Source organism: Bombina bombina, chromosome 10 (assembly GCF_027579735.1).
Source record: "Bombina bombina isolate aBomBom1 chromosome 10, aBomBom1.pri, whole genome shotgun sequence".
NCBI lineage: Eukaryota > Metazoa > Chordata > Amphibia > Anura > Bombinatoridae > Bombina > Bombina bombina.
This window is the reverse complement of record NC_069508.1, coordinates 149,777,613-149,804,424: the sequence shown is the minus strand read 5'-3', so window position 1 is coordinate 149,804,424 and position 26,812 is coordinate 149,777,613. Positions and strand designations below refer to the sequence as shown.

Here is a 26,812-nt window from a genome sequence, read left to right as displayed (position 1 = left end):
GGCTCAAACAATTTACTTTAAACTTGTAATACACACGCTAACCCGTGCGCATTAAAAGTTTATTTCTGGCGGTGTTTGTGCACAAGCAAAATCACTTGTAATCTAGCCCATAGTTATGTCAGCTCCAGAGCACCAGTGCACTCATGATGCATAGCTTAACCCTACCAGTAAACCAGCGACAAAATACATATTTGCATAGCCACCAATCACCAGCTATGTTCAGTCATAGGGGCCGAATTATCAAGCGGCGTGGGGACATGATTTGATGTGGTGAATCATGTCTGCTCAACATCGCTAAATGCCGACAGCATGGTGAAATGCTTGTGCAATGCAGCCCCCTGCACATTCGCGGCCAATCGCCCGCTAGCAGAGGGTGTCAATCATCCCGATTGTATCTGATCAGAGGTGGCGAATGAGTTAAGGAGCAGCTGACTTACGACCGCTGCTTCTTAACTTAAGTTTCTGGCGAGCCGGAAACTTCGGGGGTAGATTGCAGCATCCGCTGCTTGATAAATCTACCCCTTTGACTCTCTCTGGAACTGAGCTTAACCCTTTTGTAGGGGATCACACAGTTATATACAAGCAACAGTACAACATTAATATGATCTAACACATCAGAGCGTGTACTTTTTGCACTTTTATGTCCCTTTAAAGTGAATGTAAAGTTAACGCGCTTACCTAAAGTGAAACGATAGAAGTTAAAAAATGAATGAGATAAGTATAAACTTGTCTTCAGTGATATTTCACTAGAAACGCTATACGGATAAGAGCTGAAGCTCCGGTCGCCATTTTCAGCAATTGATTGGCAGATGAGTCATATGTCAATCAATTGCTGAAAATGGTGAACGGAGCCTCAGCTCTTATTACACAGTTTACATCACAATAGTACAAAGTTATCAGAAAAAGGTTATATCTAATACAGTTTGTTTTTCCACAGTTGTTTTTTCACACAGTGCAATCTTTAATAAGATATCTTAGACAGATCACATATTCTAGTTTTGAGTTTTTAACTAGTTCTAACATTGATTAAACTGGTAACGTTTCTGCTCCGACTGGTCTAAAAGTAAAACTAACTGAAAATGTAGGTGAGTCCAATATCTACAAAAATATATTTAATATATTTAACTTGCCTTTACAGTGGTTCCTGTCAAACCTGTGATCACCAGAATAGAAATTATTGACTCCATATTAAAAATCAGCATTCAGTGGAGAAACCAAATATCAGCAAACCCATGTTATTGTGCAGTGGAATACAAAACCATAAAAAAACAGAACTGGATATGGGTGAGTTTTTTTGTTTATACACTTGAGTTTATTAACAAATACTGTGAAGTCAGTAGACAAGAAGGATATTGCAGTACCATACACAGATGTTTCACATAGAGAAATAAAAAACATAATATGCTGATTGGGGCCGATTCATCAAGCTCATTAAGCTGTTTCCGTGCAAGCATTCAGGCTCGCCAGAAACAAGAGTCAAGAAACAGCGGTCTTATGACCGCTGCTCCTTAACTCATACGCCTCCTTTGAGGTGGCGGACATCAATCCACTCGATCACAAACGATCGGGTTGATTGAAACCCCTGTTAGCTGCCGCGAATCTGCAGGGGGCGGCATTGCACAAGCACGCACTTTGTTAAATCGGTCCCTTACTAACACTCACCTAGATTACGAGTTTTGCGTTTCGGTGCGGTATGGCTTTTAACGCTAAAAAATTGGCCATTACGCTGGAATGGCTAGGAATTCATTTTACGAGTCGTGTCGGCATAGCTGTAACGCAAGCATTTTAGCCTGTAACGCAACGTCCATTCCACATTCAAAAAATTACGTTTTTGTGTGGGATTTTCATAGCCCAGTATTACAGGTTGTGCGTTCAGGCTAAAATGCTTGCGTTACAGCCTATACCGACATGATCCATACCACCATCTGAGACCAGTAGTTATGGATTCTGTGTAATAAAAATGTTTCACAAAACTAATAACTAAAGTGTTACAAAGTACACTAACACTTGAAGTAAGGATAAGGGGGAGACTGGACAAGAAGGGGTTAATAAGCACTCATTCCTGTGAATATTAATAACTGTGTTGAAATTATCAACTACTATGAGAGAATATATTTAAGTTAAAACTTATATTTTTATTAAACCACTGTTTAAAAAAAAGAGAGTGTTGATAACACTCCACCACAACTAGGTTGCCCCACACTACCCCTCCACACTATTACCAATGAAAATCACACTGCAATATACCCAGACAGTAAACACAGGTTCAACCACCCCCCTGTATTCCTGGCCAGTAACAGGATACGCTGGCTTCAGGTGACAGGGATGGCTTCTACTCTGTGTATAACCGTCCCTTGCAGTGGATTACCTAATTCATTAGTAAACTAAACTAGTAAGCGTTAAAAACTTATGTAAAAATAAGCATGTGGAAATAAAGAGCACAAACGCGTTTCGGCCGAGTAGCGGCCTTTCTCAATGTGCAATTGAATTTGGACAAGACGAATGACTCGCTCACAGCACCTAATAAACCAAACCCCTATTTGATCCGTCCAATCATGGCGCGTATTAGATTCACGCCCATATTTCAACCAATCGCGTGCGTTTCAGAGCAACATGCTATCCGCTGGCTGATTGGTAACTGGTAACTGAGTACAAGCCCAATCAGGAATAGCTTAATGTGGTCTACGTACATTTGGGGGATGGCTAAAAATAGTACTGTGTGTGTGATCACTCTATTGATTCCGATTCTATGTGCACCCAGAATGATTGAAAGAGCTTATAATATTCCGGACATGTGTATTGTTGTTAGATAACCAAATGTCACGTCCCAAATATGCCTAAACGTCACAATTGTGAAATCCAGCTCATTTTAAGAATTTAGATAATGCGGTTTGCACTTGCGGTGTGTCAGTAAAGAGACTACCTTATGGTACTTAATAGGCTGGGATGAAATTATTGTAGACATTAATTGCTTACTCCTTCCAATACTCCTTAAATTATGTCCTATAGGTACTTGTGTCGGAAATATGTCAAATGTCATATAAAATTGGGCCTGAAGGTACCCAAGAGTGAATTAGAGCTTATTGGTACATAGGAAGAAAAGCTGCAGCTTAAACACTTGGATTAATATAGTAACCATTATATCATTGTGTGTAAGATTTCATATAGTAATCCTTTGCGCATCAGCAATGTCCTATGCAGTATTTATTCTGGGTGCACATTAGAAATCGGTTTTACTGAGAATTATCATTAAGAGTCAGTATTAGTGCAAATTTAAAAATAGAGATGTACAGTATATATTTTTAGAGGAATGCCCAAAAATTATTGTTCTCATTCATGCCATTTGGCATGACAGCATTTAAGTTAAAAATCCATCTCGCCTCTTTTCTCAAAAGGGCTTGTTCCATATCCTTGCCACGTATACCTGGGCGTAATGTTTCCAGTCCCCAGAACTTAAAACTATTTGTTTTACCTCCATGGCAGTGTAGAAAGTGCCTGGCAACACTGGTGATTTGTTTGCCCTTTTCTACATCCTTTGCTGCGTTCCTAATATTGCTTAGGTGCTCCGTGATTCTAACCCCTACTTGTCTAGTGGTCATGCCTACATAAAAACAATTGCAGCTGCATGATAGACAATAGATCACATTAGATGTCTTACAAGTGATGTGATTCTGAATTAACCATTTCTTGTTGAATCTATCCAGCATATATTTCTTTTTTACCATATATGTGCAGTTTTTGCAATTGCCACAAGCTATAGATCCCTTATAGATTGGGGCTTTTTTGGCATTTCTGTCAAAATGACTAGATGTTAACTGATCACTGAGATTGTTTGCACGTCTATAGGTGCATAAAGGATTCTGTGGGATAATGGAGTTAAGCTGTTCATCTAGTTGTAAGATATGCCAATGTTTGGACAGTATATTAGATACCTGTTGGCTTTGGTTGCAATATGTAGAGATGAATCTTAACGGATTTGAATTGGATTGTACCTTTTTGGGTCTTAAAAGTTCCTCCCTATTTTTGTGTAGTGCTTTCTGGTAGGCTCTCTTAAGAGACTTTCTAGAGTAACCCCTTAGAAGTAGTCTATTCCTTAGTTCATTGGCAGCCTTTTGGAAGGATTCTAGTGATGAGGAATTTCTACGAATCCTTAAATACTCCCCAGTTGGTAAACTCCTAATAGTGTTAGGGTGATGGAAACTGTTGGCATAAAGGATATTATTCGTAGCTGTAGGCTTTCTAAAGGTTTCTGTCTCTAGATTATTGTTATTCTTGCGAATGGTTAAATCTAGAAATTCCATCTTTCCTTCATCACAAGTCATAGTTAGATATAATCCAAAAGGATTATCATTGAGGATAGCAATGAATTCATGGAGTAGTTCTCTCGTGCCCTCCCATATAAACAAGATATCGTCTATATACCTGGACCAGTGGGTGATGTATTTGGTAAACTGAGAAAGGTTCTGATGGAAGACCACAGTTTCCTCCCACCAGCCCAGGTATATATTGGCGTAAGTAGGGGCGCATGATGTCCCCATGGCAGTGCCACATATTTGGAGGTAAAACTTCCCATCAAAAACAAAGTAATTATGGTCTAATACAAATTCTAACAGGTCAATGATGAATTGTTTGGTTTCATCTGTTAGATCTTGTTTTTTTGAAAGGAAATAGGACACTGCTTGACAGCCCCACTTTTTATCTATGCTTGTATACAGAGACTCTACGTCGCATGTTACTACTAAGGATTCTGGTCTTACAGTTAGTGTGTTAATTTTATTCAATACGTGCATAGTGTCTCTGGTGTGGGAGGGCAAAGCATCCACTATATACCTAAGTCTGGCATCCACATATCTACTGGCCTTTTCAGTCATTGATCCAATGCCAGAGACAATGGGTCTTCCTGGTGGACATTCCAGGTTTTTGTGGATCTTAGGTAATAAATATAGTGTTGCTATGGTAGGGTGTTTAACATCTAGAAATTGTTGCTCTTTTTTGTCAATAATGCCTTCAGCAGCGGCTGTACAGATCAATTTTTTATACTTTTTCAGAAAATCCTCCGTTGGGTTCCCAAAGAGACTTTTATAGTTTTTAGGGTTATTTAATTGTTTCTTAACCTCAGTGATATACATATGAGTGGGCCATATGACAATATTCCCACCCTTGTCACTCTGTTTGATTTGAACATCTGTCCATTGTTTCATAGATCTTAGTGCTAGTCTTTCTTCTTCAGAAAGATTATCAGCCAATGTATCCATTTCAGGTGGAATTGCTAATATGTCTTTACACACTAAATCTAGAAATGTGGCCATGTTGTGTGAGGTACTGGGTGGGGGTATGAACTTGGATTTGATTTTTAATACATCTCGCCACTTTGTATCACTGTATAAAGTCTCTTTTGGGTCCCTTTCAGACTCTTCTAGAAGGAAGATGAGGTCCTTTATTGCTGCCTCATCTTTGCTGTTTAGACCCTCTATGTCTGAACTGGAGGAAAAATATTTCTTAAGTAGTATTTTTCTTGCAAATAAATGTACATCTTTGATAGTCTCAAACTTGTCAAGTTGAGCTGTGGGGACAAATGACAGGCCTTTTTTTAGAACTGTGATCTGAATCTCAGTTAAAATTTTGTCTGATAGATTAATTATGTTTAGTTCTTTTTCACTTGTTTTTTCTTGGGGAATGATTTCTTATTGAATTTGACTTGTTTCCTGGTTTTGGTTTTGTCTACCCCTACCTCTTCTAATTCTACGCCTAAAGGGATATCCCCAATGTTATTATGTGGGGTAATTCTCCTGCGTAGAATAGATTTGGGTCTTAATTCATCTTCTGAATTATCGCCATCTGTGGTTTCACAGTCTTTGTCAGAAAAATCTGAGTCTATACTGTTTGGTTTAATATTCCACGAATAGACGGATTTGTTAGCATAGTCTGTCAAGTCTCTGTCAATCTTTTTTTCTTTTTTATTTGCAATGTATTTGGCAAACCTCTCTACTTCTTCCTTTGTTTTAGCATAGGATTTCTGAAAGTCTTCCTTGGACTCATGTTGTTTTAGTTCACTGGCTATTTTATTTATTTCCTCATTTAGCTCACTCAATTTGTCCATTTCATGCTCTACCAAATATCCTGTAAGTTTGAATGAACATTCAGAAAGAGCATCTTCCCATTTCGATTTAAGAGTGGGTTTGAGATCTTGAAATGTGGGAAACATTTTTAACCTAAGGCCCCTAGGTATAACTTGGTTGTCTTTATAGAAATTAAACATTCCTATATTCCATTGCCTCTTTATTTGACGTTTGCGAATACGTTTTAAATTTTTAAGAGATAGTAACCATTCCCCTATTTGTGTGTTATCAATTGTGTTTTTACTTTGTAATTCAATTGTTAACTTTTTGATATCCTCAGACCATTGGAGCATTTCTGCTCCCAAATCAAAGCCTGCCATGATTATAAGTGGTATTAATTTTGATCACGTGCTCAAGAAGTTAAGAAAAAATGTGGTTTACCCACTAACTAACATTATAGAGAAACAACTAAATCTGGCACTGTGAAAGTAATATGTTAGGAAAAAGGGATATGATATTCCCTGGTGCTAACCCTTGTTATAGATACTTGAAGTAAGGATAAGGGGGAGACTGGACAAGAAGGGGTTAATAAGTAGGGGCGCATGATGTCCCCATGGCAGTGCCACATATTTGGAGGTAAAACTTCCCATCAAAAATAAAGTAATTATGGTCTAATACAAATTCTAACAGGTCAATGATGAATTGTTTGGTTTCATCTGTTAGATCTTGTTTTTTTGAAAGGAAATAGGACACTGCTTGACAGCCCACTTTTATCTATGCTTGTATACAGAGACTCTACGTCGCATGTTACTACTAAGGATTCTGGTCTTACAGTTAGTGTGTTAATTTTATTCAATACGTGCATAGTGTCTCTGGTGTGGGAGGGCAAAGCATCCACTATATACCTAAGTCTGGCATCCACATATCTACTGGCCTTTTCAGTCATTGATCCAATGCCAGAGACAATGGGTCTTCCTGGTGGACATTCCAGGTTTTTGTGTATCTTAGGTAATAAATATAGTGTTGCTATGGTAGGGTGTTTAACATCTAGAAATTGTTGCTCTTTTTTGTCAATAATGCCTTCAGCAGCGGCTGTACAGATCAATTTTTTATACTTTTTCAGAAAATCCTCCGTTGGGTTCCCAAAGAGACTTTTATAGTTTTTGGGGTTATTTAATTGTTTCTTAACCTCAGTGATATACATATGAGTGGGCCATATGACAATATTCCCACCCTTGTCACTCTGTTTGATTTGAACATCTGTCCATTGTTTCATAGATCTTAGTGCTAGTTTTTCTTCTTCAGAAAGATTATCAGCCAATGTATCCATTTCAGGTGGAATTGCTAATATGTCTTTACACACTAAATCTAGAAATGTGGCCGTGTTGTGTGAGGTACTGGGTGGGGGTATGAATTTGGATTTGGTTTTTAATACATCTCGCCACTTTGTATCACTGTATAGAGTCTCTTTTGGGTCCCTTTCAGACTCTTCTAGAAGGAAGATGAGGTCCTTTATTGCTGCCTCATCTTTGCTGTTTAGACCCTCTATGTCTGAGCTGGAGGAAAAATATTTCTTAAGTAGTATTTTTCTTGCAAATAAATGTACATCTTTGATAGTCTCAAACTTGTCAAGTTGAGCTGTGGGGACAAATGACAAGCCTTTTTTAAGAACTGTGATCTGAGTCTCAGTTAAAATTTGGTCTGATAAATTAATTATGTTTAGTTCTTTTTCACTTGTTTTTTCTTGGGGAATGATTTCTGATTGAATTTGACTTGTTTCCTGGTTTTGGGTTTGTCTACCCCTACCTCTTCGAATTCTACGCCTAAAGGGATATCCCCAATGTTATTGTGTGGGGTAATTCTCCTGCGTAGAATAGATTTGGGTCTTAATTCATCTTCTGAATTATCGCCATCTGTGGTTTCACAGTCTTTGTCAGAAAAATCTGAGTCTATACTGTTAGGTTTAATATTCCACGAATAGACGGATTTGTTAGCATAGTCTGTCAAGTCTCTATCAATCTTTTTTTCTTTTTTACTTGCAATGTATTTAGCAAACCTCTCTACTTCTTCTTTTGTTTTAGCATAGGATTTCTGAAAGTCTTCCTTGGACTCATGTTGTTTTAGTTCACTGGCTATTTTATTTATTTCCTCATTTAACTCACTCAATTTGTCCATTTCATGCTCTACCAAATATCCTATAAGTTTGAATGAACATTCAGAAAGAGCATCTTCCCATTTCGATTTAAGAGTGGGTTTGAGATCTTGAAATGTGGGAAACATTTTTAACCTAAGGCCCCTAGGTATAACTTGGTTGTCTTTATAGAAGTTAAACATTCCTATATTCCATTGCCTCTTTATTTGACGTTTGCGAATACGTTTTAAATTTTTAAGAGATAGTAACCATTCCCCTATTTGTGTGTTATCAATTGTGTTTTTACCTTGTAATTCAATTGTTAACTTTTTAATATCCTCAGACCATTGGAGCATTTCTGCTCCCAAATCAAAGCCTGCCATGATTATAAGTGGTATTAATTTTGATCACGTGCTCAAGAAGTTAAGAAAAATTGTGGTTTACCCACTAACTAACATTATAGAGAAACAAATAAATCTGGCACTGTGAAGGTAGTATGTTAGGAAAAAGGGATATAATATTCCCTGGTGCTAACCCTTGTTATAGATACTCGAAGTAAGGATAAGGGGGAGACTGGACAAGAAGGGGTTAATAAGCACTCATTCCTGTGAATATTATTAACTGTGTTGAAGTTATCAACTACTATGAGAGAATATATTTAAGTTAAAACTTATATTTTTATTAAACCACTGTTTAAAAAAAAGGAGTGTTGATAACACTCCACCACAACTAGGTTGCCCCACACTACCCTTCCACACTATTACCAATGAAAGTCACACTGCAATATACCCAGACAGTAAACACAGGTTTCACCACCCCCCTGTATTCCTGGCCAGTAACAGGATACGCTGGCTTCAGGTGACAGGGATGGCTTCTACTCTGTGTATAACCGTCCCTTGCAGTGGATTACCTTTATCATTAGTAAACTAAACTAGTAAACGTTAAAAACTTATGTTAAAATAAGCATGTGGAAATAAAGAGCACAAACGCGTTTCGGCCGAGTAGCGGCCTTTCTCAATGTGCAATTGAATTTTGACAAGACGAATGACTCGCTCACAGCACCTTTTAAACCAAACCCCTATTTGATCCGTCCAATCATGGCGCGTATTAGATTCACGCCCATATTTCAACCAATCGCGTGCGTTTCAGAGCAACATGCTATCCGCTAACTGATTGGTAACTGGTAACTAAGTACAAGTCCAATCAGGAATAGCTTAATGTGGTCTACGTACATTTAGGGGATGGCTAAAAATAGTGCTGTGTGTGTGATCACTCTATTGATTCCGATTCTATGTGCACCCAGAATGATTGAAAGAGCTTATAATATTCCGGACATGTGTATTGTTTTGCGATAATCAAGTGTCACGTCCCAAATATGCCTAAACGTCACGATTGTGAAATACAGCTCATTTATAGAATATAAATAATGCGGTTTGCACTTGCGGTGTGTCAGTAAAGAGACTACCTTATAGTACTTAATAGGCTGAAATGAAATTATTGTAGACATTTATTGCTTACTCCTTCCAATGCTCCTTTAAATTATGTCCTATAGGTACTTGCTTCGGAAATATATCAATGTCATATAAAATCAGGCCTGAAGGTACCCAAGAGTGAATTAGAGCTTATTGGTACATAGGAAGAAAAGCTGCAGCTTAAACACTTGGATTAATATAGTAACCATTATATCATTGTGTTTAAGATTTCATATAGTAATCCTTTGCGCATCAGCAATGACCTATGTAGTATTTATTCTGGGTGCACATTAGAAATCGGTTTTACTGAGAATTATCATTAAGAGTCAGTATTAGTGCAAATTTAAATTTAAAGTAGAAATGTACAGTATATATTTTAGAGGAATGCCCAAAAATTATTGTTCTCATTCATGCCATTTGGCATGACAGCATTTAAGTTAAAAATCCATCTCACCTCTTTTCTCAAAAGGGCTTGTTCCATATCTTTGCCACGTATACCTGGGCGTAATGTTTCCAGTCCCCAGAACTTAAAACTATTTGTTTTACCTCCATGACAGTGTAGAAAATGCCTGGCAACACTGGTTATTTGTTTGCCCTTTTCTACATCCTTTGCTGCGTTCCTAATGTTGCTTAGGTGCTCCGTGATTCTGACCCCTACTTGTCTAGTGGTCATGCCTACATAAAAACAATTGCAGCTGCATGATAGACAATAGATCACATTAGATGTCTTACAAGTGATGTGATTCTGAATCAACCATTTTTTGTTGAATCTATCTAGCATATATTTCTTTTTTACCATATATGTGCAGTTTTTGCAATTGCCACAAGCTATAGATCCCTTATAGATTGGGGCTTTTTTGGCATTTCTGTCAAAATGACTAGATGTTAACTGATCACTGAGATTGTTTGCACATCTGTAGGTGCATAAAGGATTCTGTGGGATAATGGAGTTAAGCTGTTCATCTAGTTGTAGGATATGCCAATGTTTGGACAGTATATTAGATACCTGTTGGCTTTGGTTGCAATATGTAGAGATGAATCTTAACGGATTGGAATTGGATTGTACCTTTTTGGGTCTTAAAAGTTCCTCCCTATTTTTGTGTAGTGCTTTCTGGTAGGCTCTCTTAAGAGACTTTCTAGAGTAACCCCTTAGAAGTAATCTACTCCTTAGTTCATTGGCAGCCTTTTGGAAGGATTCTAGTGATGAGGAATTTCTACGAATCCTTAAATACTCCCCAGTTGGTAAACTCCTAATAGTGTTAGGGTGATGGAAACTGTTGGCATAAAGGATATTATTCGTAGCTGTAGGTTTTCTAAAGGTTTCTGTCTCTAGATTATTGTTATTCTTGCGAATGATTAAATCTAGAAATTCCATCTTTCCTTCATCACAAGTCATAGTTAGATATAATCCAAAAGGATTATCATTGAGGATGGCAATGAATTCATGGAGTAGTTCTCTCGTGCCCTCCCATATAAACAAGATATCGTCTATATACCTGGACCAGTGGGTGATGTATTTGGTAAACTGAGAAAGGTTCTGATGGAAGACCACAGTTTCCTCCCACCAGCCCAGGTATATATTGGCGTAAGTAGGGGCGCAGGGTACCTTCAGGCCCAATTTTATATGACATTTGACATATTTCCGACGGCAAGTACCTATAGGACATAATTTAAGGAGTAATTGGAAGGAGGAAAGCAATTAATGTCTACAATAATTTCATCCCAGCCTATTAAGTACCATAAGGTAGTCTCTTTACTGACACACCGCAAGTGCAAACCGCATTATCTAAATTCTTAAAATGAGCTGGATTTCACAATTGTGACGTTTAGGCATATTTGGGACGTGACATTTGGTTATCTAACAACAATACACATGTCCGGAATATTATAAGCTCTTTCAATCATTCTGGGTGCACATAGAATCGGAATCAATAGAGTGATCACACACACAGTACTATTTTTAGCCATCCCCCAAATGTACGTAGACCACATTAAGCTATTCCTGATTGGGCTTGTACTCAGTTACCAGTTACCAATCAGCCAGCGGATAGCATGTTGCTCTGAAACGCACGCGATTGGTTGAAATATGGGCGTGAATCTAATACGCGCCATGATTGGACGGATCAAATAGGGGTTTGGTTTATAAGGTGCTGTGAGCGAGTCATTCGTCTTGTCCAAATTCAATTGCACATTGAGAAAGGCCGCTACTCGGCCGAAACGCGTTTGTGCTCTTTATTTCCACATGCTTATTTTTACATAAGTTTTTAACGCTTACTAGTTTAGTTTACTAATGAATTAGGTAATCCACTGCAAGGGACGGTTATACACAGAGTAGAAGCCATCCCTGTCACCTGAAGCCAGCGTATCCTGTTACTGGCCAGGAATACAGGGGGGTGGTTGAACCTGTGTTTACTGTCTGGGTATATTGCAGTGTGATTTTCATTGGTAATAGTGTGGAGGGGTAGTGTGGGGCAACCTAGTTGTGGTGGAGTGTTATCAACACTCTCTTTTTTTTAAACAGTGGTTTAATAAAAATATAAGTTTTAACTTAAATATATTCTCTCATAGTAGTTGATAATTTCAACACAGTTATTAATATTCACAGGAATGAGTGCTTATTAACCCCTTCTTGTCCAGTCTCCCCCTTATCCTTACTTCAAGTATCTATAACAAGGGTTAGCACCAGGGAATATCATATCCCTTTTTCCTAACATATTACTTTCACAGTGCCAGATTTAGTTGTTTCTCTATAATGTTAGTTAGTGGGTAAACCACATTTTTTCTTAACTTCTTGAGCACGTGATCAAAATTAATACCACTTATAATCATGGCAGGCTTTGATTTGGGAGCAGAAATGCTCCAATGGTCTGAGGATATCAAAAAGTTAACAATTGAATTACAAAGTAAAAACACAATTGATAACACACAAATAGGGGAATGGTTACTATCTCTTAAAAATTTAAAACGTATTCGCAAACGTCAAATAAAGAGGCAATGGAATATAGGAATGTTTAATTTCTATAAAGACAACCAAGTTATACCTAGGGGCCTTAGGTTAAAAATGTTTCCCACATTTCAAGATCTCAAACCCACTCTTAAATCGAAATGGGAAGATGCTCTTTCTGAATGTTCATTCAAACTTATAGGATATTTGGTAGAGCATGAAATGGACAAATTGAGTGAGCTAAATGAGGAAATAAATAAAATAGCCAGTGAACTAAAACAACATGAGTCCAAGGAAGACTTTCAGAAATCCTATGCTAAAACAAAGGAAGAAGTAGAGAGGTTTGCCAAATACATTGCAAAGAAAAAAGAAAAAAAGATTGACAGAGACTTGACAGACTATGCTAACAAATCCGTCTATTCGTGGAATATTAAACCAAACAGTATAGACTCAGATTTTTCTGACAAAGACTGTGAAACCACAGATGGCGATAATTCAGAAGATGAATTAAGACCCAAATCTATTCTACGCAGGAGAATTACCCCACATAATAACATTGGGGATATCCCTTTAGGCGTAGAATTAGAAGAGGTAGACATAGAGGGTCTAAACAGCAAAGATGAGGCAGCAATAAAGGACCTCATCTTCCTTCTAGAAGAGTCTGAAAGGGACCCAAAAGAGACTTTATACAGTGATACAAAGTGGCGAGATGTATTAAAAATCAAATCCAAGTTCATACCCCCCACCCAGTACCTCACACAACACGGCCACATTTCTAGATTTAGTGTGTAAAGACATATTAGCAATTCCACCTGAAATGGATACATTGGCTGATAATCTTTCTGAAGAAGAAAGACTAGCACTAAGATCTATGAAACAATGGACAGATGTTCAAATCAAACAGAGTGACAAGGGTGGGAATATTGTCATATGGCCCACTCATATGTATATCACTGAGGTTAAGAAACAATTAAATAACCCTAAAAACTATAAAAGTCTCTTTGGGAACCCAACGGAGGATTTTCTGAAAAAGTATAAGAAATTGATCTGTACAGCCGCTGCTGAAGGCATTATTGATAAAAAAGAGCAACAATTTCTAGATGTTAAACACCCTACTACAGCAACACTATATTTATTACCTAAGATACACAAAAACCTGGAATGTCCGCCAGGAAGACCCATTGTCTCTGGCATTGGATCAATGACTGACAAGGCCAGTAGATATGTGGATGCCAGACTTAGGTATATAGTGGATGCTTTGCCCTCCCACACCAGAGACACTATGCACGTATTGAATAAAATTAACACACTAACTGTAAGACCAGAATTTTTATGTTTTAGTAACATGTGACGTAGAGTCTCTGTATACAAGCATAGATAAAAAGTGGAGCTGTCAAGCAGTGTCCTATTTCCTTTCAAAAAACCAAGATCTAACAGATGAAACCAAACAATTCATCATTGACCTGTTAGAATTTGTATTAGACCATAATTACTTTGTTTTTGATGGGAAGTTTTACCTCCAAATATGTGGCACTGCCATGGGGACATCCTGCGCCCCTACTTACGCCAATATATACCTGGGCTGGTGGGAGGAAACTGTGGTCTTCCATCAGAACCTTTCTCAGTTTACCAAATACATCACCCACTGGTCCAGGTATATAGACGATATCTTGTTTATATGGGAGGGCACGAGAGAACTACTCCATGAATTCATGGCCATCCTCAATGATAATCCTTTTGGATTATATCTAACTATGACTTGTGATGAAGGAAAGATGGAATTTCTAGATTTAATCATTCGCAAGAATAACAATAATCTAGAGACAGAAACCTTTAGAAAACCTACAGCTACGAATAATATCCTTTATGCCAACAGTTTCCATCACCCTAACACTATTAGGAGTTTACCAACTGGGGAGTATTTAAGGATTCGTAGAAATTCCTCATCACTAGAATCCTTCCAAAAGGCTGCCAATGAACTAAGGAATAGATTACTTCTAAGGGGTTACTCTAGAAAGTCTCTTAAGAGAGCCTACCAGAAAGCACTACACAAAATAGGGAGGAACTTTTAAGACCCAAAAAGGTACAATCCAATTCAAATCCGTTAAGATTCATCTCTACATATTGCAACCAAAGCCAACAGGTATCTAATATACTGTCCAAACATTGCGATATCTTACAACTAGATGAACAGCTTAACTCCATTATCCCACAGAATCCTTTATGCACCTATAGACGTGCAAACAATCTCAGTGATCAGTTAACATCTAGTCATTTTGACAGAAATGCCAAAAAAGCCCCAATCTATAAGGGATCTATAGCTTGTGGCAATTGCAAAAACTGCACATATATGGTAAAAAAGAAATATATGCTGGATAGATTCAACAAGAAATGGTTAATTCAGAATCACATCACTTGTAAGACATCTAATGTGATCTATTGTCTATCATGCAGCTGCAATTGTTTTTATGTAGGCATGACCACTAGACAAGTAGGGGTTAGAATCACGGAGCACCTAAGCAATATTAGGAACGCAGCAAAGGATGTAGAAAAGGGCAAACAAATCACCAGTGTTGCCAGGCACTTTCTACACTGCCATGGAGGTAAAACAAATAGTTTTAAGTTCTGGGGACTGGAAACATTACGCCCAGGTATACGTGGCAAGGATATGGAACAAGCCCTTTTGAGAAAAGAGGCGAGATGGATTTTTAACTTAAATGCTGTCATGCCAAATGGCATGAATGAGAACAATAATTTTTGGGCATTCCTCTAAAAATATATACTGTACATCTCTATTTTTAAATTTGCACTAATACTGACTCTTAATGATAATTCTCAGTAAAACCGATTTCTAATGTGCACCCAGAATAAATACTGCATAGGACATTGCTGATGCGCAAAGGATTACTATATGAAATCTTACACACAATGATATAATGGTTACTATATTAATCCAAGTGTTTAAGCTGCAGCTTTTCTTCCTATGTACCAATAAGCTCTAATTCACTCTTGGGTACCTTCAGGCCCAATTTTATATGACATTTGACATATTTCCGACGCAAGTACCTATAGGACATAATTTAAGGAGTATTGGAAGGAGGAAGCAATTAATGTCTACAATAATTTCATCCCAGCCTATTAAGTACCATAAGGTAGTCTCTTTACTGACACACCGCAAGTGCAAACCGCATTATCTAAATTCTTAAAATGAGCTGGATTTCACAATTGTGACGTTTAGGCATATTTGGGACGTGACATTTGGTTATCTAACAACAATACACATGTCCGGAATATTATAAGCTCTTTCAATCATTCTGGGTGCACATAGAATCGGAATCAATAGAGTGATCACACACACAGTACTATTTTTAGCCATCCCCCAAATGTACGTAGACCACATTAAGCTATTCCTGATTGGGCTTGTACTCAGTTACCAGTTACCAATCAGCCAGCGGATAGCATGTTGCTCTGAAACGCACGCGATTGGTTGAAATATGGGCGTGAATCTAATACGCGCCATGATTGGACGGATCAAATAGGGGTTTGGTTTATAAGGTGCTGTGAGCGAGTCATTCGTCTTGTCCAAATTCAATTGCACATTGAGAAAGGCCGCTACTCGGCCGAAACGCGTTTGTGCTCTTTATTTCCACATGCTTATTTTTACATAAGTTTTTAACGCTTACTAGTTTAGTTTACTGATGAATTAGGTAATCCACTGCAAGGGACGGTTATACACAGAGTAGAAGCCATCCCTGTCACCTGAAGCCAGCGTATCCTGTTACTGGCCAGGAATACAGGGGGGTGGTTGAACCTGTGTTTACTGTCTGGGTATATTGCAGTGTGATTTTCATTGGTAATAGTGTGGAGGGGGTAGTGTGGGGCAACCTAGTTGTGGTGGAGTGTTATCAACACTCTCTTTTTTTTAAACAGTGGTTTAATAAAAATATAAGTTTTAACTTAAATATATTCTCTCATAGTAGTTGATAATTTCAACACAGTTATTAATATTCACAGGAATGAGTGCTTATTAACCCCTTCTTGTCCAGTCTCCCCCTTATCCTTACTTCAAGTATCTATAACAAGGGTTAGCACCAGGGAATATCATATCCCTTTTTCCTAACATATTACTTTCACAGTGCCAGATTTAGTTGTTTCTCTATAAAGTACACTAACACCCATAAACCACCTATTAACCCCTAAACCGCAACCCTCCCGCATTGCAAACACTATATTAAACCTATTAACCCCTAATCTGCCGCCCACCCACATCGCAACTATTAAATACAGTTATTAACCCCTAATCTGCTGCTCACCCACATTGCCAACACTATTTAAATATATTTACCCCTAAACCGACATCGCCTACACCTAAATAAACCTATTAACCCCTAAACCGCCGGCCCCCCAAATCGCCAACACTATAATAAAGTATTAACCAAACCTCCAGCCCCCCACATCGTAACTACTAAACTAAACCTCATCACCAATAGACCGTCGCCCCCCCCCCCACACATCGCAAAACACTAAATTAAACTATTAACTCCTAAACCTAACACCCTCCTAACTTTAAATTAAAATTACAATATAACTATATTTAAATAAAAACTTACCTGTAAAATAAAAATAAACCTAAGTTTAAACTATAAATTAACCTAAGATTACTATTCTAATAATAGAAAAAAAAATTCCAATTAAAAACCTAAATTACAAATTTAAAAAAAACCTGTTTAGCGCAAAATTCGTAATCTAGGCAAATGTTTGTAACAATGAAATCCATATAAGTGCTCAAGAACTGTTCACGCTCCTGAGCCAACCTCAGCATGCTGTCACAGAAAAGATCTAAGTTTTAAAAAAGTGAAAGAGGTAGATTTGGTAACACTCTATGTGAAACATTAAATTTTTTATTTGGACTTCCATATCACATAGCAAAAAAAAAAGGCTACTTGCCTTTATTTTGTTCATTTAAAGGGACATAAAAGTGTATCCAAAATATTGTTGGAATGTTTTATTATTGCGTTATTACTTGCATACAGGTACAAATTCCCAAATGCGGAATTCCAAAATCCAAACTTATTCTGAAATCCAAACTTTTTTAGTTAATATTTTTTTAAAAAATAAAATAAAAAGTTACTTCTTTTCCCTGCTTGTAAGTCACAATATTCTTTGCCTGTGTCTCTGGTATGATTTTTGGGCTCTAAAATGCAAATGCTAGTCTATATTTATATCAACAAATTTTATCTTTCTGATTACAGTACAGTACTATCTTTCTGATGGTCTACTATGTATACAAATGTATTGAAAATGATATAACACCACCTTTAGGTTGCATGAATAAGCTGAATTATGACATGTACATTTTGTCTAAGTGACATAAGATATTGTTTATAAAAGATTTCATCCCCTCTCTAAACTGTCCCATTTTACAGGTGCAAATATTACAAAATTCAAACTATTCCGAAATCTAAACCTTTTCCGGTCGCAAGCAATTTGGATAAAGGGTTTTCTACCTGTAAAATTATGTGTTTAACCCCTGCCTATGCTTTTCAACAAATGATAGCAAGAGAAAGTACATTTGATAAAAGAAGCTAGTTAAAAAGTCTATTAAAGTGTCCATGCTCTATTTAACTTTATTAAAGTTTAGTTTTCCCTTTAAAGGGAAAGTATACACTAATTTTCATTTCACTCTATTTAATAGACACTACTATAAAGAAGAATATGCACAGATACTGATCTAAAAATCCAGTATAAAACCTTTTAAAAAAACTTACTTAGAAGCTACAAGTTTAGCACTGTTAATAAGGTTAGCAGGAACACCCACTGAAAGGGGCTGGGAGCAGACACTCTCCCTCCCCCCTTCCCTGCATATGAAAATACAGATTAGACGAACAGGAGCCAGCAGTAGTCTGTAAACGCATGTATACATCTGACACTTTGGGGCTTGGTTAGGAGTCTGAAAATCAGCACAATGTTATTAAAAAATAAGCAAAACTATACATTGTTATAAAAACACTCACAGGTGGGCTATATAAATGGATCATCTACAAAACATGTATGCAAAGAATAATCTAGTGTACAATGTCCCTTTAAGTGACAGCTTTCCTTTAAGTGACAATTTTAATTTCAAAACTTTTTTAATTGAAAGGAAGTGCTCAATGTATTCTTTTTGTCTCCAATATGATATCCATTTTTAAAATTAACATTAATTCACATATTACAAATAAAAAAATAATATATATATATATATATATATATATATAATATTGTATCAGTGCTCTAACTTTAACCGAAATAGTGAAAAATAAAATACATAAAAATAAATACAACATCATGCACTACAGCCAACAAGTAGATGGATTTGAAATCAAAGTTTAAAGCAGTCTCTTAGGGATGAATTTTGCTTGTTGAAGACCTCAAAGGAAACAGAAACAAACTTCCATAGTGTAAAACTGTGGATGATATGTAAATATGCAATCTGGGTGGAATGGTTCTCACATTTTCTAGAGTTATTTTAGCTCTAAGTTGTGAGCTCAGTAAAATGGATCCAATTATTTGCAGGGGATTCCAATTTTTTATTAAAAAAACATATTGATTGGCAGTCTAAAAAGTCACTCTGGGGTTAATATATTACACCATCCTTTCACAGTTATATATACTTGTATATAACAGCTGCTTGTTACCAAGCTGTTATAATGTCGCCAGCATTTGTTATGTAGGAAATGGTGTCCCCTCCTCGTGACGACGTGCTGTGTAGTTCCGCCTCCGACGTACATTTCACCTTTAGGGCTTTGTCAAGGATTATGTGGCATCTTGATGTTTTTAAATGTCCTCCTGTTTGCTGATTGGTTCTTGTTGATGAGCGTGTCTGAAACTTATAAGTCCCCTTAAAACTTTCCGTATACAGTTTGTTGGATTAATACAAAAGTTTCATGTATTCAAGCCATAAAAAATATAAAGATTATTACACTTGTCACCTAAATGGTGATCTAATATAGTAACATAGTAGATGAGGTTGAAAAAAGACAGTCCATCGAGTTCACACTATACAAATCTTAATATACTTACAATAAAAGCTGTAGTTGAGCTTAATTTAATCCCCTTAAAGGGACAGTGTAGGCCAAAATAAACTTTCATGATTCAGATAGAGCATTCTCTTGGTATTCTTAGTTGAAAGCTTAACCTAGGTGGTTCATATGCTAATTTCTTAGACCTTGAAGGCCACCTCTTTTCAGAATGCATTTTAACAGTTTTTCACCACTAGAGGGTGTTAGTTCACGTATTTCATATAGATAACACTGTGCTCGTGCACGTGAAGTTATCTGGGAGCAGGCACTGATTGGCTAGACTGCAAGTCTGTCAAAAGAACTGAAATAAAGGGGCAGTTTGCAGAGGCTTAGATACAAGATAATCACAGAGGTTAAAAGTATATTATTATAACTGTGTTGGTTATGCAAAACTGGGGAATGGGTAATAAAGGGATTATCTATCTTTTAAAACAATAAATATTCTGGTGTAGACTGTCCCTTTAAAAAAGTTGACCCAATTAACACAAGCAATCATATCCCTGAACTCTGTTTCTAGCCACAAATGTATCTAAATAGTTTTTAAATGTATCTAAGGTATTGGCATTTACTATCTTTTTAGGTAATGCGTTCTACAATTTGATTGCTCTTACAGTGAAAAAACATTTATGTTGCTGGAGATTAAGGGGCCAATTTATCATGGCCCGAAAAACCGCTGCTCCTTAACTCATCCACCTGCTCTGAGGCGGCGGACATCAATTCGCCCGATCGCATACGATTGGCCACGAATCTGCAGGGGGCGACATTGCTCAAGCAGTTCACCAGAACTGCTTGTGCAATGATAAATGCCGACAGCGTATGCTTTTGGCATCTATCGATGTCTGGCGGACATAATCGCTACAGCAGATCATGTCCGACAGACAAATGATAAATCGGCCCCTAAATCTCCTTTCCTCCAGCCTTAAATTTTGACCTCTTGTCCCAAATTTTCTTGGAATTATCCTTAGAAGCCACTGCCCTGCATTGTGCACCTATCTTTAGCTTGTTATCTTTAAGTACTCCCAAATCCCTTTCCTCCTCTATCTAGTCCTATTTAAATAATAGTTTGCCAGCTTATTTTACTTCCAAAATGTAGAACTTTGCATTTTCCAGTATTAAATCTCATTTTCCATTTACCTGCCCATTCTTGTAATTTTTGTAAATTCCCTTGTAAAGGAATTTCATCCTGCACTGATTTAATGACCTTACACAACTTTGTATCATCTCCAAAAATAGAGATGTTGCTATTTAATACAAGTCATTAATAAAAATATTACAAATAATAGGGTCCAGTACTGATCCCTGGAGGACTCCACTAATTACCTTTGTCCAATCTGAGTATGATCCGTTTACTACAACTCGTTGCTCCCCAGCTTTACCCAGTTCCTTAATTTTGTACATTAATATCTCATGTGGCACTGTATCAAATACCTTTGCAAAATCCAAGTATATCACATCAACTGATTCCCCTTTATCTATATTTTTACTTCCTTCCTTATAGAATCTAATTAGATTAGTTTCTCATAAAACCATGCGCATTTGAACTCATCATCTTGTTTACACGAATATACTCATTAATATAATCCCTTCCTGGATCAGCCCTGCTTCTCTTTTTAAAAAGTGGCGCCACATCAGCTTTATGCCAGTCCTGGGGTACAATGCCTGAGAATAATGAGTCTTGAAAAATTAAAGGGATATTAAACACTTTGAGATGGTAATATAAAATAATAAATCGTATATATAATAAAAATTCTGCAATATACTTCCATTATTTATGTTGTCCCCGTTTCCTGTAATTCTATTCTGAAATTGTGAGCATTTCGGTTCCTTTTAGAAATGGGAGTGCAGAACACTGTTATATTACACACAGCCATTGGCTGCACACTCGGGGTGACCTATTAAAACTGTCCCGAATTTGCAACAGCATAGAAGGTAACCTAAGTTACAACATGGCAGCTCCTATTGTTTTATAGGCACTAAGGGGTATATTTATTAATGTGCGAGCGCTGCTATGAAACGTTAAAAAATACATCTACATGTTATATATATATATATATATATATATATATATATATATATATATATATAGTTTTTTTGTTTGTTTTTTAAATGGACAGTTTTGCTCTGATTTTCATACTCCTAACCAAGCCCCAAAGATTTAGGAGAATACCGACATATACCTACTCCAGCTTGCTTCTGTTTGTGTAAAGGGTCTTTTCATGTGCAAAGGAAGGGGGAGTGTCTGCTATTTCCCACTTGCAGTGGGTGTTCCAGTAACCTTTTAAAAAAAGCTAAACTGGGAACTTCTAAGTAAGTTTTTATACTGGCTTTTTATACCAGTATCTGTGCATATTATTATGTATAGTAGTGTCTATTACATGCAGATATATGAAAATTGGTGTACACTGTCCCTTAAGAGTAGAGGTTTGGCTATAACAGTGCTAAGTTCATGTAAAACCATTGGGTGTATTCCATCTGGGCCTGGAGTTTTTATTTACCTTAATATATATTTTAATATATTTTCCATTGGTTCCTCTCTTTAACTGAAGAAAGCTGATTGCTAATATATACTATTTGTGTGTGTGTATGTGTATGTGTGTATGTGTATATATATATATATATATATATATATATATATATAGACAGCAGGAGAGCACTCTCACTTCCAAATCAATCTGCCAGGGTGCATACAAAAGTAGAATAATAGCAATGAACAGATGGCAGCACTCGCTGGTCCTTTAAATAAATATCTTTATTTATGTGTACATAAATAAAGATATTCATTTAAAGGACCAGCGAGTGTTGCCATCTGTTCATTGCTATATATATTGTATTATCTAAAAAAACAAGCGCACAAAAGCACTTCTCATAGTGCAATAAGTTTAATACAATAAAATTTAAAGTTCACAAATAAGTTATCCCATACAGATGGGTACAAATAAACCCTCAATCAAATGAGGTAAGGTACAGGCTGTGATATATTGGTTAAAGATGTATTCCTGTAATCATACTGCAGACAATGCTGTTTACAACAGGAGAAGACACCATTCCTGGAAATATGCTGTGTCCAATATGAAATTAACAGCTCCAATATGCGGCTCATTCAAATTCACAATGGTATAATACCTAGGCTTGCCAGAGGTACAATAAATCCACCAGGGACAATATGTGCCTCGAAAATGCCCAATATTATATTTACCAAGTATATTTACAAAGTGGCAGAGGAGAAGCACAAACAATTGCTTCCAAATTTCGCCGGGTGCCAACGTAACCTGGCGTAAGGTGGGCGTGGCGTAAGGTGGGCGTGTCCTAACATGTTTCACAGGAAAACCGCTTCGTCAGAGGCTTTGAACAACCCACCTTACTGCTGTGATTGATATACAGGCCAGAGCACGCCCACCTATACGTTATGCTACAGTTACTCTTCTTTTAACAGGACTTATCCGGCATTGATACAATATCAAAAGGTTTCATAGTGGATAAAATAATCTGATAATGGAAACAATTATATATGTATATAGTTACTACGTGTATTTACTTAAAACTCTATGTGTCACTCTTCTTAAAACTCTTCTGTGTCATTTGTACTACAAGTCTCTCTTTGGTATGTGAATTGGATCCCTGCATTCAAATCCTGTCAATTTCCCTGTTTCTGTGTCATTTGTACTACAAGTCTCTCTTTGGTATGTGAATTGATCCCTGCATTCAAATCCTGTCAATTTCCCTGTTTCTGTGTCATTTGTACTACAAGTCTCTCTTTGGTATGTGAATTGATCCCTGCATTCAAACCGTGCCAATCTCCCTGTTTCTGTGTCATTTGTACTACAAGTCTCTCTTTGGTATGTGAATTGTTCCCTGCATTCAAACCGTGCCAATCTCCCTGTTTCTGTGTCATTTGTACTACAAGTCTCTCTTTTTTGCATTTGCCTGTAGTCTGTGTAATAATTTTTGTATTTGTCTTCATCTATGTGATGTTCAAACCTTGCAAATATTTGTTATGATTCCTAAATTTATAATTTCACTAATGGTATAACCACAGCCTCCCCCAAATTCTATTGTCTGTTTTTTTAACTTATCTCACCCTGAATCAAATGTTCCCAATTGGCCTTTGACTGTCCTTGATCAGGTCATTACCTAATTTATTGCATTCAGATGAATGCTCTGGCCTATAAATGTAAACACTGCTACAGGGAAAGCAATGCAGGGGTAGCAATACAGGCTTAGGTAGCAATATTGTAAGATCATTTGTTCACATCTCTTAAGTGAACATTTATAAGTGAGGCACAACGAATTATACAAGGATTGGACAAGGCAAGTTCTGTTTTTATACTGAGTTTTATACACTGTCTGACTATTTTGTAAAAATTCTAAATATCTTCATATTCCTTTTTGCCACCTTTTGTCTGTTTAACAAACTACTTTACTCAATTACTCATTACCCCTCACCACCTCCACTGCTCATTAGCCCATCTCTCTTAACCTCACATTACTTTTGTACTCATGAACTCCACACATTCCTAAAGACTCTCTCTCTCTCCCCCTTGCAACACATCACAAAAACAGTCTCAATACTGCAAATCCGCATCTCATCTCATGTCACTCTCCCTCTTGCTCATACTAGCCGCTGGCGACATCTCCCCTAATCCTGGTCCCCCACAACTTCCTTGCCCTGCACAACCATGTGTACCCTTCAAAAGACTTCAAAAACAAAACTCTGGTAATCTTAATCTCATTCCTCTTGCATCTAAAGCCACCACCCCCTTCACTTGCGCACTTTGGAACTCTCGCTCTGTTTGCAACAAGCTCACTTCTATCCATGACCTCTTTATCTCCCACTCTCTCAATCTTCTGGCTCTCACAGAAACCTGGCTCTCTCCTTCAGACACTGCTTCCTCTGCTGCACTGTCACATGGGGGTCTCCACTTCAGTCACACTCCTAGGACTGACAATAGAAAAGGAGGTGGTGTTGGTATTTTACGTTCCTCTCGTTGCACCTTTCAACAAATACAGCCCTTCTCTTCCCTCACATTTTCTTCATTCGAAACACACATGATTAGTTTATTTTCCCCCCTCTCTATACTTGTTGCAGTCATATACCGCCCCCCCTGGCTCCGCAACTCTATTTCTAGATCACTTTGCCGCCTGGCTACCTTACTTCCTTTCCTGGCATACCCCTTCCCTCATTCTCGGTGACTTCAACCTCCCTGTCGATGATCCCACTGCCTCCTTTGCAAAACAACTTCTGCAACTCACTTCCTCTTTTGGCCTGTCACAATGGACTGACTCTCCCATTCACAAAGATGGTCACTCCCTTGATCTGATTTTCAGCTCAAACTTCACAAACTCACATTTTCCTCTTTGTGACCACCACCTCCTCACTTGTAACATCACCTCCCTCCCTACAACTCTCTCTCCTTCTACCCCTCAGACTAAACTTCACAGAAGTATCAAGTCCCTAGATCAGCAACAGCTCGCTAGCTCTCTTGAACCTCTTCTCTCTTCCATCCCCTCTTTTTCCTGTCCCGATGAATCTATCTGTCACTATAACGCCACCCTTACATCGGTCCTTGATAATCTGGCCCCACCTACCATAGCTCAGAAAACATACACTCATCCTCAGCCCTGGCATACCCCTCTGACACGGTACCTACGTAGATGTTCCCGTACTGCTGAGCGACACTGGAGGAAATCTTGGAGTTCTGCTGACTTTCTTCACTATAAATTCATCTTGAACTCTTACTATTCTGTCCTTAATCTATATAAGCAACATTACTTCTCCACTCTTATCTCTACTCTTTCTTCAAACCCAAAACGTTTGTTCTCCACATTCAATACTCTTCATCGCCCACCCCCACCTCCCACAACAACTTTTCTCTCAGCTCAAGATTTTGCCAGCTACTTCAACAACAAAATCGACTCCATCAGAAATGAAATCAGCTCTCAACATACTACCAGTCTCCCCTCTTGAAAAGCTAGTATATGCACGTCTATCCCATTTCCATACATTAAACTCCCTCCTTGATCCCCTGCAATCTGGATTTCGCCCCCTTCACTCAACAGAGACAGCAATTGTTAAGGTTACCAATGACCTACTTATAGCAAAATCCAAAGGTCACTTCTCTCTACTTATCCTCTTTGATCTGTCTGCAGCCTTTGATACTGTCGACCACCCTCTTTTGCTCCATACCCTCCATTCCATCAGCATCTGCGACACGGCTTTCTCTTGGTTCTCTTCCTATCTGTCTAACCGTACTTTTAGTGTAGCCTTCTCTGGGGCATCCTCTGACCCGTTACCTCTTTCTGTTGGGGTACCACAAGGCTCTGTCCTCGGTTCCCTTCTCTTCTCAATCTACACATCCTCATTAGGTTCCTTAATAAAGTCTGATGGGTTTCACTATCATCTGTATGCCGACGATACCTAAATCTACCTCTCTGCACCAGAACTATCTCCTTCCTTGCTAACCCGTGTCACTAACTGTCTCTCTCATATCTCACTACCTCAAGCTAAATCTCTCACTACCTCAAGCTAAATCTCTCCAAAACTGAGCTCCTTATTTCCCCCCCTTCTTCCAAAATCTCCACACCCCATGTCTCTAACTGTTGATAACTCCATCATTACCCCAACCTCACATGCCTGATGTCTTGGGGTCACACTTGACTCAGATCTTTCTTTCACTCCTCACATTCAGTCCTTGGCTAAAGCCTGCCGCTTTCACCTTAAGAACATCGCTAAAATCAGGCATTCCCTTACACAAGACGCAACTAAGATTTTAATCCACTCTCTCATCCTTTCCCACCTTGACTACTGCAACTCCATCCTCTTTGGTCTCCCTAGCTTCCGCCTAGCTCCTTTACAATCCATAATGAATGCCTCTGCCAGGCTCATCTTCTTTACATGTTGCTCTTCATTTGCTGCACCTCTCTGCCAATCCCTTCACTGGCTTCCTCTTGCCTCCAGGATTAAACACAAAATTCTCATTCTGACTTATAAAGCCCTCAATTGCATTGCTCCCCCCTACATCTCAGACCTTGTCTCCAGATACTCTCCCTCCCATCCCCTTTGCTCCGCTTATGATCTCCTACTCTCCTCCTCTCTTGTTACCTCCTCACATTCCCGTTTACAAGATTTCTCCAGACTGGCTCCCATC

General features: G+C 37.9%; 1 protein-coding gene across 1 annotated transcript in view; it reads left to right on the top strand.

The window, feature by feature from the left end:
• LOC128640925 (interleukin-12 receptor subunit beta-2-like) overlaps positions 1 to 26,812 on the top strand; it is a 186,073-nt gene that overhangs the window by 75,520 nt on the left and 83,741 nt on the right. The window contains exon 6 of the mRNA XM_053693385.1: positions 1,139 to 1,284. Coding sequence (XP_053549360.1) covers positions 1,139 to 1,284 — 146 coding nt within the window. The remainder of the gene's footprint in view (positions 1 to 1,138; positions 1,285 to 26,812) is intronic.